The 13481-nt window shown below is 49.0% G+C and overlaps 1 protein-coding gene across 1 annotated transcript in view; it reads left to right on the top strand.

Annotated features, from left to right (window-relative positions):
- Positions 1 to 4551: 4551 nt before the first annotated feature.
- LOC111157505 (TGF-beta activated kinase 1 (MAP3K7) binding protein 1) overlaps positions 4552 to 13481 on the top strand; it is a 33492-nt gene continuing 24562 nt past the window's right edge. Inside the window, exon 1 of the mRNA XM_022518957.1 lies at positions 4552 to 4841. Coding sequence (XP_022374665.1) covers positions 4809 to 4841 — 33 coding nt within the window. The 5' untranslated portion in view covers positions 4552 to 4808. The remainder of the gene's footprint in view (positions 4842 to 13481) is intronic.

The following is a 13481-nucleotide window of genomic DNA, read 5'->3' as shown; positions in this document are numbered from 1 at the left end:
CAAGTAGGCAGAGAGAAGGGGGGGAAACAGGCTCCCTGCTGAGCAGAGAGCCCGATGCAGGGCTCAATCCCAGGACCCTGGGATCATGACCTGAGCCGAAGGCAGAGGCTTTAACCCACTGAGCCACCCAGGTGCCCCATAAATGACCTTTTAAAAACAACAGCTAGCCCCTCTAGGTCCTGGAAACCTTGCTTCCAAGTTCCTTAGAGACTTATACTATCCCTAACTACCTCCCCACTTGGAAGTATATTATCAACCATTCTTAGGACCCCAGTGCGGCTCTTTCTGCCCAGGGGTCCTGCCCCTGTGCTTTAAGAACACTTTTGCATCAAAGACATCTCAAGAATTCTTTCTCGGCCATCAGCTCTGGACCCCTCTAATAAACCAGCATTCCAAAACTCCATCACCTGGGAAACCAGACCAGAGGAACTTTGGAAGGAGGACCCACCATGGTACATTACAGAGGCGGTCAGGTGTGGAAAGAGGACTTGGGGTGGGGAGCAGAAGCCCCAAGTCCTAGTCCCAGCTCCCCCTGAAGTCACTTGGGTACCTGGGGACAGATGGCCTGTTCCCAGCTGCCTTGTCGACCAATGTGATCTCTTCAGCTCTGCCTCTTGAACCAGTTAGATGCTACACACATCCGTTGAGAAGTTTCTCTGGAGCCTGTGAGGAGACCAAGAGCTGAACTGCCACGGTTCCTGCCCTCGGGAAGGTCTCGGCAAACAAGCAGCATGATTTTATTTTTTTTATTTTTTAAAGATTTTATTTATTTATTTGACAGAGATCACAAGTAGGCAGAGAGAGAGAGGAGGAAGCAGACTCCCTGCGGAGCAGAGAGCCCGATGTGGGGCTCGATCCCAAGACCCTGGGATCATGACCTGAGCTGAAGGCAGAGGCTTTAACCCACTGAGCCACTCAGGCGTCCCAACAAGCAGCATGATTTTAAATGATCAGTACTGACTGAGGGAGTAATTCTTGGGGTGTGGATTTTTAAAAAACCACAAAAACAGGTTCCAGGGGCACCTGGGTGGCTCAGTTGTTAAGCATCTGCCTTTGGCTCAGGTCATGATCCCAAGGCCCTGGGATCGAGTCCCACATTGGGTTCTCTGCTCAGCAGGGAGCCTGCTTCTCCCTCTCCTGCTCCCCCTGCTTGTGTTCCCTCTCTTGTTCTCTCTGTCAAATAAATAAAAAACAAAACAGACAAACAAAAACAACAGGTTCCGGGAAGAACTCTGATTTGATAGGAGCCATGAAGAGAAGTTTGCCTGGTACTCACGTGGGAAAGGAGCTGCAAAGATGGGGAGGCAGGGAACCACGGGGGTGTCTGGGGGTCTTCAAGCAGTTAGACCAGGCTGGGCGGTGAAGGGCGTCGGAGGGTCTGCGTACCTCACAGGGTTGCCAGAAAGGCTTTGGAGTCTACCACCAGGGGGTTCTTATCTACGACAGCTGAAGACTTGTGACCACAAATGCAACTCTTCGTTCATTCTCCGAGGATACCAGCTGGGGGCCCTGTGATTCACTCCATTCTGACAGTGAGCGCCCGAGAGAGCACCAGAACCCCCAGGTTAAGGGCTGAGTCCCATGAGACTGCTCCCTGCTTCAGAAGCCTGTCATAGGTGGTGGGGCCCCAGGCCACCCCTGCTTCTGTCCGATTTGACTATAAATCAGGCACAAAACTCAGGGAAAGAGCTACTTTGCTGATTTATTAAAAAGGCTGTTACCAGTGGCGCCTGGGTGGCTCAGTGGGTTAAGCCTCTGCCTTCAGCTCAGGTCATGATCTCAGGGTCTTGGGATCGAGCCCCGCATCCGCATCGGGCTCTCTGCTCAGCAGGGAGCCTGCTTCCCATGTGTGTGTGTCTCTCTCTCTCTGCCTGCCTCTCTGCCTAATATGTGATCTCTGCCAAATAAATAAATAAAATCTTTAAAAAGAAAAAAAAAAAAAAAAGGCTGTTACCAAAGACACAAATGGACTGCCAGATGAATAGGTACACGGGGGGGATCTGGAAGAATCCACAGAGCGCAAGAGCTTCTGGGCATATGGAGTGTGGCAGGTGCGACCATCCCAGCATGTGGATGCCTTCAGCACCCCAGAAGCTCTCCAAACCCCCTTGGTCAGGGTTTTGTGGAGGTTCTGTGACATAGGGATGGCAGCTTAAATCATTGGCCATTAGCGATCGACCCAATCCCAAACCCCACCCCCAAGAAGTGGGGGCGGGACTGGCTAATCCTGTGACTGGAAACTCTGGCAATGGCCCCCCCACCTGAAATTACCCAGGGCCTTCCAGCCACTGGTCATCTCATAAACTCCAGGACGGCTGAATGGGCTTCCAGTGAATAACAGAAGATGCACCTATCACGTCCATAAACCAGAAAAGTTCCAAAGCCCTTCCAGAAGCTAGGAGGGTGACCAAATATTATAACAAAAGATGCTGGTGGGACCCATCACTCAAGGATTTGGAAGCCAAGAACCAGAGATGAAGACCAGATGTATATTTCTCATTCAATCACAACATCACAGAGTCGTGGGGCCTGGATTCGAATCCCAAAATCTACCTGTTAGGTGACTCGCTGAACTGGAGTTTCCTGTTTTATGAAATTAGGGATGATTGTAAGACCATGTTGGAGGGAGAAATAACTATGATGAAAAAGCATCTGGCAAGTGTCTGCCATACAGGAGGCACTCAGGATGCGTTTATTATCTTTAAATAAAAAATTTTAATTTGAATGTAATGAACATCAGCGCTTACCACAGGACAGGTCTTTCAAAGGCACCTCACTTAATCTGTTCTACAGAGGACCCTGAGACTCAAATGGCTTGTTCAAGGTCACAGAGGTGAAAGTATATGGGGTTGGGATTAGAACGGAGTGGGTTGGGCTCCAAATCCTGAATCCTTCCAGACTCTTCTTCAAAAAACTGCCTGGTCCCTCCCACTCCCTTTTGTGGCACTGACAGTTCACAACCTCCTAGTATCCACATCTCAATCCTTCTTTAGTGATGGAAACTGTAGGTGGGCCCCTGTAGCTTGGTCCAAAGTCTGGTTTCTTTACCTCCCTTCAGCTAGATTATAGTCAATGAGATGTAAGGAGAAACATCAGGTGGAACTTCTGGAAGTCTCCTTAAAAAGGGAAGATTGCATGCAAGTAAATCTTTAATTAAAAAAAAAAAAAGAGTAAGAGAAGTGTATCTTCCTCCCTTCCTCTCTCCTTCCTGCTGGCAGAACTCAGACGAAATAGCTGGAGTTCAAGCAGTCATCCTGGGCCACTAGGAGCTGTGCTGGTAAGACAAGATGATGTCACCAACCCAGACCTAGATGGCCTCCCCTTCCCTCTTCCAAACCATCAGCTCCTCTCTGGCAAGCCTTTCCTTCAGCATTTAAACAGGCTCAAGTTCCTCCCAACCTAAAAGAAAACACACTGGATCTCATATTCCCTTCCCTCTCTCCTGCTCTTTACAGCCCACCAGCTATGGAGAACTGCTGATTCTCAAGGTCTCCATGTCCCCATACCCCAACGGCTCCTCAACTCACTGTATCTGGGTTTCTGTGCTACCTTCCTACCTGAACTTCCCGGGATAAGGGCCTCTGGATGGCTAAACCTAATGGACTTTCTTCAGTAATCTTCTAACTAGATCACTCAAAAGTATGTGACATCGTTGTCCATTGCCCTCCTCACCCTGGGTTCTATGTGTCAAGGCTCCCCCACCTCTCCATCCCTCCTGCTCTTTCGATGTGGTCTTCTCTAGTCCACTCCATCTCAGGACTGATCCGACTTCTTTTCTTGCGTGTTTTAAAAGCACCTAAAATTCTCCAGCTGTTTTTAAAAAAAAATTTTTTTCCGGAAGTCTGGGAGAATCTTTGGCAAATCTCTTTCCATCACAACCCCAACCAATCCATGAACCAAGTCATGACAATTTCATCTAAATAAAATCCATCCCCTTGGCACTGGCAGCAGACAAACTACTATCATCTCTTGCCGTGAACTAACACAACAGTCCCTTAATTGGTCTTCACTCCAATGCTCCTAAACATCTGTTCTATACCTGGTAGTCAAAGGCATCTTTCTACCAAACACGTCCCTGGCTTGCTCATTAGTCAACAAGTTTCCTTTGTCCACATGAATAGCCCAAATCCAGCCTGGTCAGAACCCACCCCAGAGCCCTTCATCTCACATCCCCTCCACCTCTGTTCTAGCCACAGATCCCTTCTGGGACACGCATGCTTCTTGAAGCCGCACTCAACACGCTCCCTTTTCTCGTGCCTTGTGCACTAGATGTCCCCTCCGCCTGGCCTGCCCTCCACTCCCATGCCCCATCCATAAACTTCTCTTCCTACCACTTAGCCCACTTCGAAATGATTTACATATGTAAATGATGTCCTCCCCAATTCAAACAGATTTCTGAGGGTGTCTTGTTCGCTGCTTCACCCGATAGGGCCAGACATGGCCACCCAACGAATATTTATCGAGTGAATGAACAATTCACCGAACCCCACGCCCAAAGTGTTCATAAAGAACGCAAATCCGGTGACACAGGAGCCCCATCTGAAAAGCATCCTGGAGAAAATACGCAAACAAAATGGGCGAGAGCCAATCATTTAGCGAAGCCTTCCCTTTTCCTCCCGAGAGAGAAAAAGCGGAAGACAGCGCCTGCGCACACCCTCCTCCAAGGCCCCATCCCACTTTGGCCATGGGGTGGCGCTGTGGCCGTGCTCTCCGGCAGCCAGATTCTCCCGGCCGGCTTCAGGCCGCTCTAGTCGCCCTTCTCGCCTGCTCTGCTGGGAGGCGGGCGCAGCCCCGGGGGTCCCTCCAAGATGGCGGCGCAGAGGAGGAGCTTGCTGCAGAGTGTGAGGAACCGACCCGCTCTCCGGGCTGGGGGTTGGGAGCCCAAGGGGGGCCTGTCGGGTGCAGGCGCGGCTCCCTCTCCGCCGTTGGGCCGCCTCCTTCTCCCTGGCGAGGTGTGGCTGCCGGCCTCCCCTCTCCCGGGCCGGCCCCCCTCACTCCCGAGGACGGGGGCGCGTGCAGCCTCGCGAGGCCCGCGCGTGCGCGCTGCCGCCCGGTCGTCGGGGCTGGGATTCGCGGTCCAGCGACCCCGAGCGTCAAGGGCGCGTCGAGGGTGGGGTGAGGCCTGGAGCCGGAAGGGAACGTGGCGCGCTGCGGCGGAGATGGCCCGGGCGGTGAGCCCACCGCCGGCACCAATCGGCCGCGGGAGAAAAACAGTCATAGTCGCAGCAGACGCTGGTTACCGCTTATCATCTCCCAGGTTTCCTGCCAATTGCTTTACGTTGTAAGCTTAGTTTATGTAACAGCCCCGGGAGGTAGGTACTACAATTACTCCCGTTGGGCAGGTAAAGAAACTGCGGCACAGAGAGGCAGGCGGTCACTTGCCCAAGGCCACACGGCAGAGTCAGGGTTAAAATCGGGCCGTCTGATTCCAGAAACCCTGTTAACCTCTAGTCGCTGTGGAAGGCATGACCTGAGTGGCAGCCCGGGTTCTGGTCCTGACTCTTAACGCACTATGCCTCAGTTTCTTTAACTCAAGGGGAGAGCAGGCCGCGGGAGATTTGTCCTGAGACTCACCCTTACCCCGTAGTCTGGACCCCCATGGGTTTGTCACTGGTGTCTTGCCCCTGCCTCGTCCTGTCTCACATGCACGTAGATACACATCTTGGTGCCTTGAGCCTGTTCTGACCTACCAGCATAGTGTGTGGGGCCCCTGGGGCCTCCCCAGATGGAGCAGTCTGTTGTGCTTGCCTGTGCACTTGTCTGCCTCCCGTACTTAGGATCCATGACAGATCTCACCAGCGCTTACCACCACTAGGTGCCAGGCACTCAATACATACTGGTAAAAAAAGCATTTGTAGCCATGTCCAGTGCTTGGCGTGGGACTTACAGAGCTACCAAAGACACGCCCTCCTGCCCTGGGCCTGAAAACATCAGAATCATTGGGAGGGATGACCTTCAGGGCTATATACTAATGACCCGCTTTGTGTACACTGTCTTTTGAAATTGCCCTTCCACCATAGCAATTCCCAGGGCTGCTCAGTGGGGACTGCTCTCTTCCCCTCCACATCTTTGGCTGCCGTTTTATTTGACTAGTGCTCTGCAGGTCAGCCTTGTCATTGAGTTAGGTAGGCCCGGCCCTTTGCTTTGTGAGCTCCCAAAGGGCAGGGCCCCTGTATAAATTTACCCATTGCAAAAATTCCAGAAATACAGGCTGGACTGTAGTGAGTGCTGGAAGCGGTAACTGCTGTGGGCCAGTTCGGCTTGCTGAAGAGAGTGGCATCCAGCTTCCTTCTTTCCTGGGTATGGTGGCGCCCAGGAGACTCAGGTTAGACAGAAGCTTTGCTAGCTCCAGAATGTGTTCCTGGGTGGAAGGGGAATCCTTTCAAGACAGGACAATTAGCTTTGAGCACATAACATCATGATGAGAGGCAAGGGGATGACAGAGGTGTCCACACAAGGCCCGTCCCACCCTAAGGATGACCAAGACATCTCTGCTCACAGGGTGTCTGAGTGTCCAGGCCGCATATGTTGCTTGCTGACTGGCTCTCCACTGTCCTGAGTCTGGTAGGAGCAGCTCAAATATCAGCATTGAGCAGATGGCCTTGAGGGTTCCTAGTCTGTGGTTGTAGGACCTGGGGATACAAAGATAAAGAAGTGTGCGCACCCTCGGGGGAGGGAGCCCTCTACTACTAACACAGTGCGGAAGGCACTGTGTGGTCAGTGTTGAGGGGTTGTGGCCGGCCTAATTTGACTGGGTCAGTGGAGGCTCGCAGGAAGGGCTGGGGATTTGCTGGCAACATGGTGCCAGGTGGGCGTGCTGGGGCCAGATGGCAGAGCACTGAGGAGTTTCACCTTTGGTCCCCAGCCAGCATGGTACCTTGAAAGGTCTTTTGAAGAAGAGCTTTTGAAGATAGCTTGATGTGTTCAGAGGAACTTGGGCCCTTCGCAACCTCACAGAAAGTCCAAGTCCCCCACGGACTTGGGCAAGTCACTTAACATCCCTGAACCTTGGTTCCCAACAGAAAGGACACCCAGGAGTGTTGTTAGGATTAAATGAACTAACACATGACTGTCCTAGCCCAGCATGGACACAGTCCAGCCATGAAGTGCCACCTTCAGTTCTGAGCATTTAGGTGTCACTGAGCACTTACTGTGTGGCCAATACTGTGTAGGTGCAAGGGACACTTTCCTCATGAAGCCTCTGTTCTGATAAGGGAGACAGTCATGGTGAGTAAATACAGATTGTAAACAATATAATACCTATAGCCTCAGTTGGTGCTGGGAGGAGTAGTCTGGATTCCTAGAATGGTGGAGGGGCCGTTTTAAGAGTGGTAGGGAAAGATCACTCAGCATTTGATGGGATGAAGTAGGGGATTTGGGAGGGAGTATCCCTGGTTGAGGGACCAGGGATGCCAAGGCTCGTGTGTTTGGGGAGCACCAAGGAGGCCAGCGTGGCTGCAGTAGAGTGCTTTGGGAAAGTGGGGGTTGCCGAGGTCCAAGGGACTTTGTGGACCCTGGTATGGACTTTGGATTCTGTCCTAAGTGTGCTGTGAAACTCGGTGGTTTTTAGGGATATTTTAGGTTTTTAGGGAGGGCTGTATTTTGGAGGACGAGCTGGTCGGATTTGCTGGTGGATCAGATGGTGGGTGTGTGACCGAGGAAGAAGAGTCAAGAAGGACTGCAAGGTTTTTAGTTGGAACAACTGTGCCCTTTACTGAGATGGGGAGTCTCTGGAAGTCCAGCACATTTGGGGCTGAAAGAATCAGGAGTTTGGTGTTGCCTCTGCTCTTCTGTCCTTAATTATAAAAAGAAAATCAACTTGAAATTCAGTTTTTTTAACTTAGAAACCTTGAGCCACTACAACTATAAGATCACAGGTGCGGGCTCTGAATTTTTTAATATACATCATCAGTTCCCCCATTAAAGTAAAAACATCCACGAGGCCATCACCTACGACCGTCTCATCCACCGTCAGAATGTGGCCGAGCGGCTTCAGCCCGCAGTAAGTGCCCCACAATTATTAGCTCCTTTAAGAATGTATTAGGACTATATTTGTGATGAAAACATAGAGAGCCTTTGATGAAAACCCTGCGGGGAGAGGTGGGGGCCAGGAGTTGAGCTAGTCCCAGAGGAGTGGGAAGGAAAAGGGGGTCATTCAGAAAGACAGAGATGGCAGGAGACACTGGGTATTTTAAGCTTTTTGGAGAGAAAGAACAGCTGCCCCCCCCCCACCCCCCACCCTGAGCCATCTTCCTGGGGGCATTATTCTCTCATTCTGAGCTTCCTTTTTGCCTCCAAGGAATTCGGGTGCTTTCACCACAAAAACACTCGGCCTTTTCATACTATAATTTGATATTCAAGCTGTGGCTTGAACTTGGAACCATGCTTTGTCCACTTTTGCTGCCCAGGAGTTGGAGATGAATCTCTGTGGGGACTTTCATGGACTGTTAGTCTGCGACGTGGCCACACACGTGTGTGAGGCCGCTGAAGGGTGTGTGTGTACCGAGTACTCGGAACACCCTTCACCACTGACCATGCACCTGGGTCACTATCAATGCTTTTCCTACCGAAACAGGAATTTTGGGAGCTCCCTCATACTAGTCAAAATTAGGCTTTTTTTTTTTTTTTTTTAAGATTTTATTTATTTGTTTGAGCGAGTGAGTGAGAAAGCGAGCAGAAGCAGGGGAGAGAGGCAGGTGGAGAGGGAGAAGCAGACTTCCTGCTGAGCAGGGAGCCCACGCCTCTGCGGCCACCGCCACCGTAGGACTTGATCCCAGGTCCCTGGGATCATAACCCTACTCAAAGAAGGCAGACTCTCAAGCCAACTCGGCCACCCAGGTGCCCCTAATTTCGGCTTTTTGAAATGGCCTTCTTTCCTTACTATATTTTGTGTTCAGTTTCTTCTAAGAAATTAATTAGGAACCCATCAAAGAAAGTGGTGCAGGCTCAGTGTTGGGGGGTATCTATGCAGCTCGGTGATGAGGCTGTGTGAGCGCAAGGAACCCCCTTCTCGGCTGCTGGCAGACCTGGCATGTGTGGGTGTGGGAGAAAGTGTGCATCATTGTGCACGCAGGGGTGGGTCAGGGAGTGGTTTGGGTGACTAGAAAATACGTGACCTTTCTGAATATTGTTCAGAGATGTGGACAAAGGAAGCAAGAGACTCGGTGTCCCTGTCGGGGTGGAATCAGCAACAGAGCTGTTGGTGTGGCTAATCCCTGAAGGAGAGGAGGGAGCTGGGGCAGCAGGATGGCCTCCCAACCGGTCACAGCAGCGTCAGAGCCATTTGGGGGGCACTGCTGACATCGGGGAAGACCGGGCACTGTCTCACTCCCTCGTGGGCAGAACTGGGAATTCTCTGGCCACTTGTCATTGAACATCCGAGGGGCTGTGGGGACTGTGTTCCAGGCAGGGCCTCCCCCGAAGGAGCACTCCTAAATATATGAGAAATTCTCCATGTATCTTTGCATCCAAGACATTAATTATAAGGACCCATCATTATTTTATATACTGCTAAGAAAGAAAACATCCTGCTAATTAACTTGTAACACATCAACTTCGGATATTTAAATTTTTTTTTTTTTTAAGATTTTATTTATTTGACACAGAGAGAGAGAGATCACAAGTAGGTGGAGAGGCAGGCAGAGAGAGAGAGAGAGAGGAGGAAGCAGGCTCCCCACTGAGCAGAGAGCCTGATACGGGGCTCGATCCCAGGACCCTGGGATCACGACCTGAGCTGAAGGCAGAGGCTTTAACCCACTGAGCCACCCAGGTGCCCCAACTTTGGATATTTAAAGATGAGAATATATGTCTTGGAATCAGCAAAATAAGTAGCTAACAGCACTAGGCTGTGAAACAACACAACACAACAGCAGCATAACAGGGACGCCTGGCTGGCTGAGTCAGAAGAGCGTGTGACTCTTGATCTCAGGGTTGTGAGTTCAAGCCCCATGTGGGGTGTAGTAAACTTTTTTTTTTTTTTTAAAGATTATGTATTTATTTATTTAACAGAGACCACAAGTAGGCAGAGAGGCAGGCAGAGAGAGAGGAAGGGAAGCAGGCTCCCCACTGAGCAGAGAACCCAGATGCGGGGCTCAATCCCAGGACCCTGGGATCATGACCTAAGCCCAAGGCAGAGGCTTTAACCCACTGAGCCACCCAGGCACCCCGAGGGTGTAGTAAACTTTAAAAAAAAACAAAAACCCAAGAAACCAGTACCAAGTTATAGCGTGAAAGTTGCCAAGACACCAGATGGTTAATGACCGCTATGCCTCCGTGAACCCTGAGGACGAATTTCTCCGGGAGGGGCCTGTAGCATTGGGCAGTTATTTTCCCGGAGCCCGGGACACGTACCCTGAGAGGGTTTGGTGTGTGCTGGCCTAAAACTCATTGTTACATATCCCCCAGGTGTTTTGTTTTTGTTTTGTTTTGGTTTTTAAGATTTTATTTATTTATTTAATTGACGGAAACAGGGAGAGAGGGAACACAAGCAGGGGGAGAGGGAGAGGGAGAAGCAGGCTTCCCACCAAGCAGGGAGCCCGACATGACATGGGGCTCCATCCCAGGACCCGTGGATCATGACCCAAGCTGAAGGCAGGCCCCCAGGCTCCCCCCTTCCTTTCTTTTTTTTTAACATATCACACAGTTTATTTGCTTTTCAACTCCTTTTCAAACTCTGATGGTAATCGAGAGAGAAAGACTTGGTTTGTTCCTAGTATGTCCTTAACACCTTTCTGATTCTTGCTAGTCTCCTCCCTGTTGTTTTTTATTTATTTATTTATTTTTTATTTTTTTTAAGAATTTATTTATTTGACAGAGAGACCGTGAACAGTGAGAGAGGGAACACTAGCAGGGGAAGTGGGAGAGGGAGAAGCAGGCTTCCTGCTGAGCAAGGAACCTGATGTGGGGCTTGATCCCAAGACCCTGGGATCATGACCTGAGCCGAAGGCAGCGGCTTAATGGCTGAGCCACCCAGGTGCTCCTGTTGTTGTTTTTTTAAAGATTTTATTTTTAAGTAATCTCTACCCTCAGTTTTCGGCTTGAACTCACAACCCCGAGGTCAAGAGTTATGTGCTTCACCAGCTGAGACAGCCAGGTGTCTTACCCCTGCCTTCTTTTTCTTTCTTTCTTTTTTTTTTTTTTTATAAACAGAACAGAGCTCCAGCTCAGAGTCTATGAGCAGCAATAGGTTCAGCTAGAATTTAATAATCTTGTTTTGTTTTCATTTTTTATTATCTTCAAGATAAAGCAGGTGATGCTGGTTTTCTACTTACAATACTGAAAACATTTACATTCAAAAATGAAGTCATTTGAGTAGAATAAAATGTGGCGGTGTAAAGAAAAAAATAGGAAGTGTCTAGTTCCTTGAAGATAGTGAGTGGCTGGTTGAGGTCCGGGAAACATGGGCCTCTGGCTCTAGTTGGATCTGAGCAGGGCCCTTGGAGGTGGACAGGGCTCGGAAAGACCAGAAAAGGGGAGGGAGGCCTTGCCTCACCATGGATACTTTTTAGTATGCTTTGGGTAATTTTTTTCTTATTTCTCCTTTATCTTAATACCAAGTCAAGTCCAGTTGGCTAAGAACTTTATGTTTAAAGAGTGTCAGTATGAAATAAGTAGGTCTTTGCCCAGCAAGTTTAATGTATATAAATAGTTGTTTTAAAGTGTGTGTCTGTTTCTATGGCTGTACCTCTGGGGTCAGTAGCCTCTTTATTTGAGATCCCCAAAATACATTGGCCTTTCAAGTAGGGCAAACCTTTGGTAGAAGTGTTACTTCCTTCCTGTGTCGGTGTGGACTCCTTCTGCCAGAAGTAGGTTAGCTTCCCACGCTTTTTTGTTCTGGTCATAGTTTTTTAGAAATCATTTGGAACACTGTATAGAAGGCCTTATCTGTACAAGATAGACAGCTGAGTGAGATTGTTAATCTTCAAAGGGTAAGATTCAAAAATTATGTCAATAGGCTGGAAGGCTGAGATGAAAGCATTAAGATATAATCCAACTAATGTAAATTTAGGTTTTAAAAAAATCCTCTACAGGAGTGTGGTTAGGGGAGACTGACTGGTGAGAACCTCAGAGGAAAAAGACGCTGTGATTTTAGTTGACAGCAAGTGGGAATTTTCACTTGGAGGCTGGATGCCAGTCTTTTCTTTAAGTGTATAAAGGCTCTTGGTTTTTGTGTCTTGATTTTTCTGTCCCACCACCCTACTGATTTCTTTGGTTTGAGTTAATTTTAACATTAATTCTTTAGGTTTACTATCCTATCAACTGCAAATAGAGACAATTGTACTTCTTCAGTCCTTAAGCTCAGCAAATATAAAATAGAGATAATTGGACTGCTCCACTTTTTTTTTTTTTAAAGATTTTATTTATTTATTTGACAAGACCGAGATCACAGTAGGCAGAGAGAGAGAGGAAGGGAAGTCCCTGCTGATGTACTGCTCTACTTCTTAAGCTCAGCTTCTTTTCTCTTATCTAATTGTGTGGGCTGACACCTCTAGTTCAGTGTTACGATAGAAGAGAAGGTGGGCATCCTTGCTATGTTTCTGATTTTTTTTTTTAAGATTTTATTTATTTATTTGACAGTGAGGGACACAGCGAGGGAACACAAGCAGGGAGAGTGGGAGAGGGAGAAGCAGGCTTCCTGCCAAGCTGGGAGCCTCATGTGGGGCTCGATCCCAGGACTCTGGGATCATGACCTGAGCTGAAGGCAGATGCTTAACAACTGAGCCACCCAGGCACCCCTGTGTTTCTGATCTTAATGAGAATCCCACTTGTGTTTCCCTACTAAGTAAGATGCTGGCATTAGTACCAACTGAAGCATATATATAATGGCATGTTAAACTGTCCATTGACTACTGTTTTCTTTTTTTTTTTTTTTTAAGATTTTATTTATTTATTTGACAGAGATCACAAGTAGGTAGAGAGGCAGACAGAGAGAGAGGTGGAGGCAGGCTCCCCGAGGAGCAGAGAGCCCAATACGGGGCTCGATCCCAGGACCCTGGGATCATGACCTGAGCTGAAGGCAGCGGCTTAACCCACTGAGCCACCCAGGTGCCCCTGACTACTGTTTTCTTGAGTGTTATTGTTGGGAATGGACCAAGACTGTCCTTAAGTAAACAATAGCACTGGAGTCCATATTCATTGACCTGAAAACCAGTTGCTAGTTAATCAAATAATACACAGTTGCTGGGGCACCTGGGTGGCTCATCGGGTTAAAGCCTCTGCCTTCGGCTCGGGTTGTGGTCCCAGGGTCCTGGGATCAAGCCCCGCATCGGGCTCTGCTCAGCGGGAAGCCTGCTTCCTCCTCTCTCTCTCTTTGCCTGCCTCTCTGCCTACTTGTGATCTCTGTCTGTCAAATAAATAAATAAATAAATAAAATCTTAAAAAAAAAAATACACAGTTGCCCCTTGAACAGCATGGCTTTGAACTGTGCATATTTACTTACATGCAGATTTTTTCCATGAATACAGCACTGTATTGTGTTCTTT

This window comes from Enhydra lutris, unplaced genomic scaffold (assembly GCF_002288905.1).
Source record: "Enhydra lutris kenyoni isolate GAN:26980312 unplaced genomic scaffold, ASM228890v2 scaffoldscaffold55, whole genome shotgun sequence".
Taxonomy (NCBI): domain Eukaryota; kingdom Metazoa; phylum Chordata; class Mammalia; order Carnivora; family Mustelidae; genus Enhydra; species Enhydra lutris.
The sequence above is the reverse complement of the archived record's forward strand: the minus strand, read 5'-3'. Positions and strand labels throughout refer to the sequence as shown.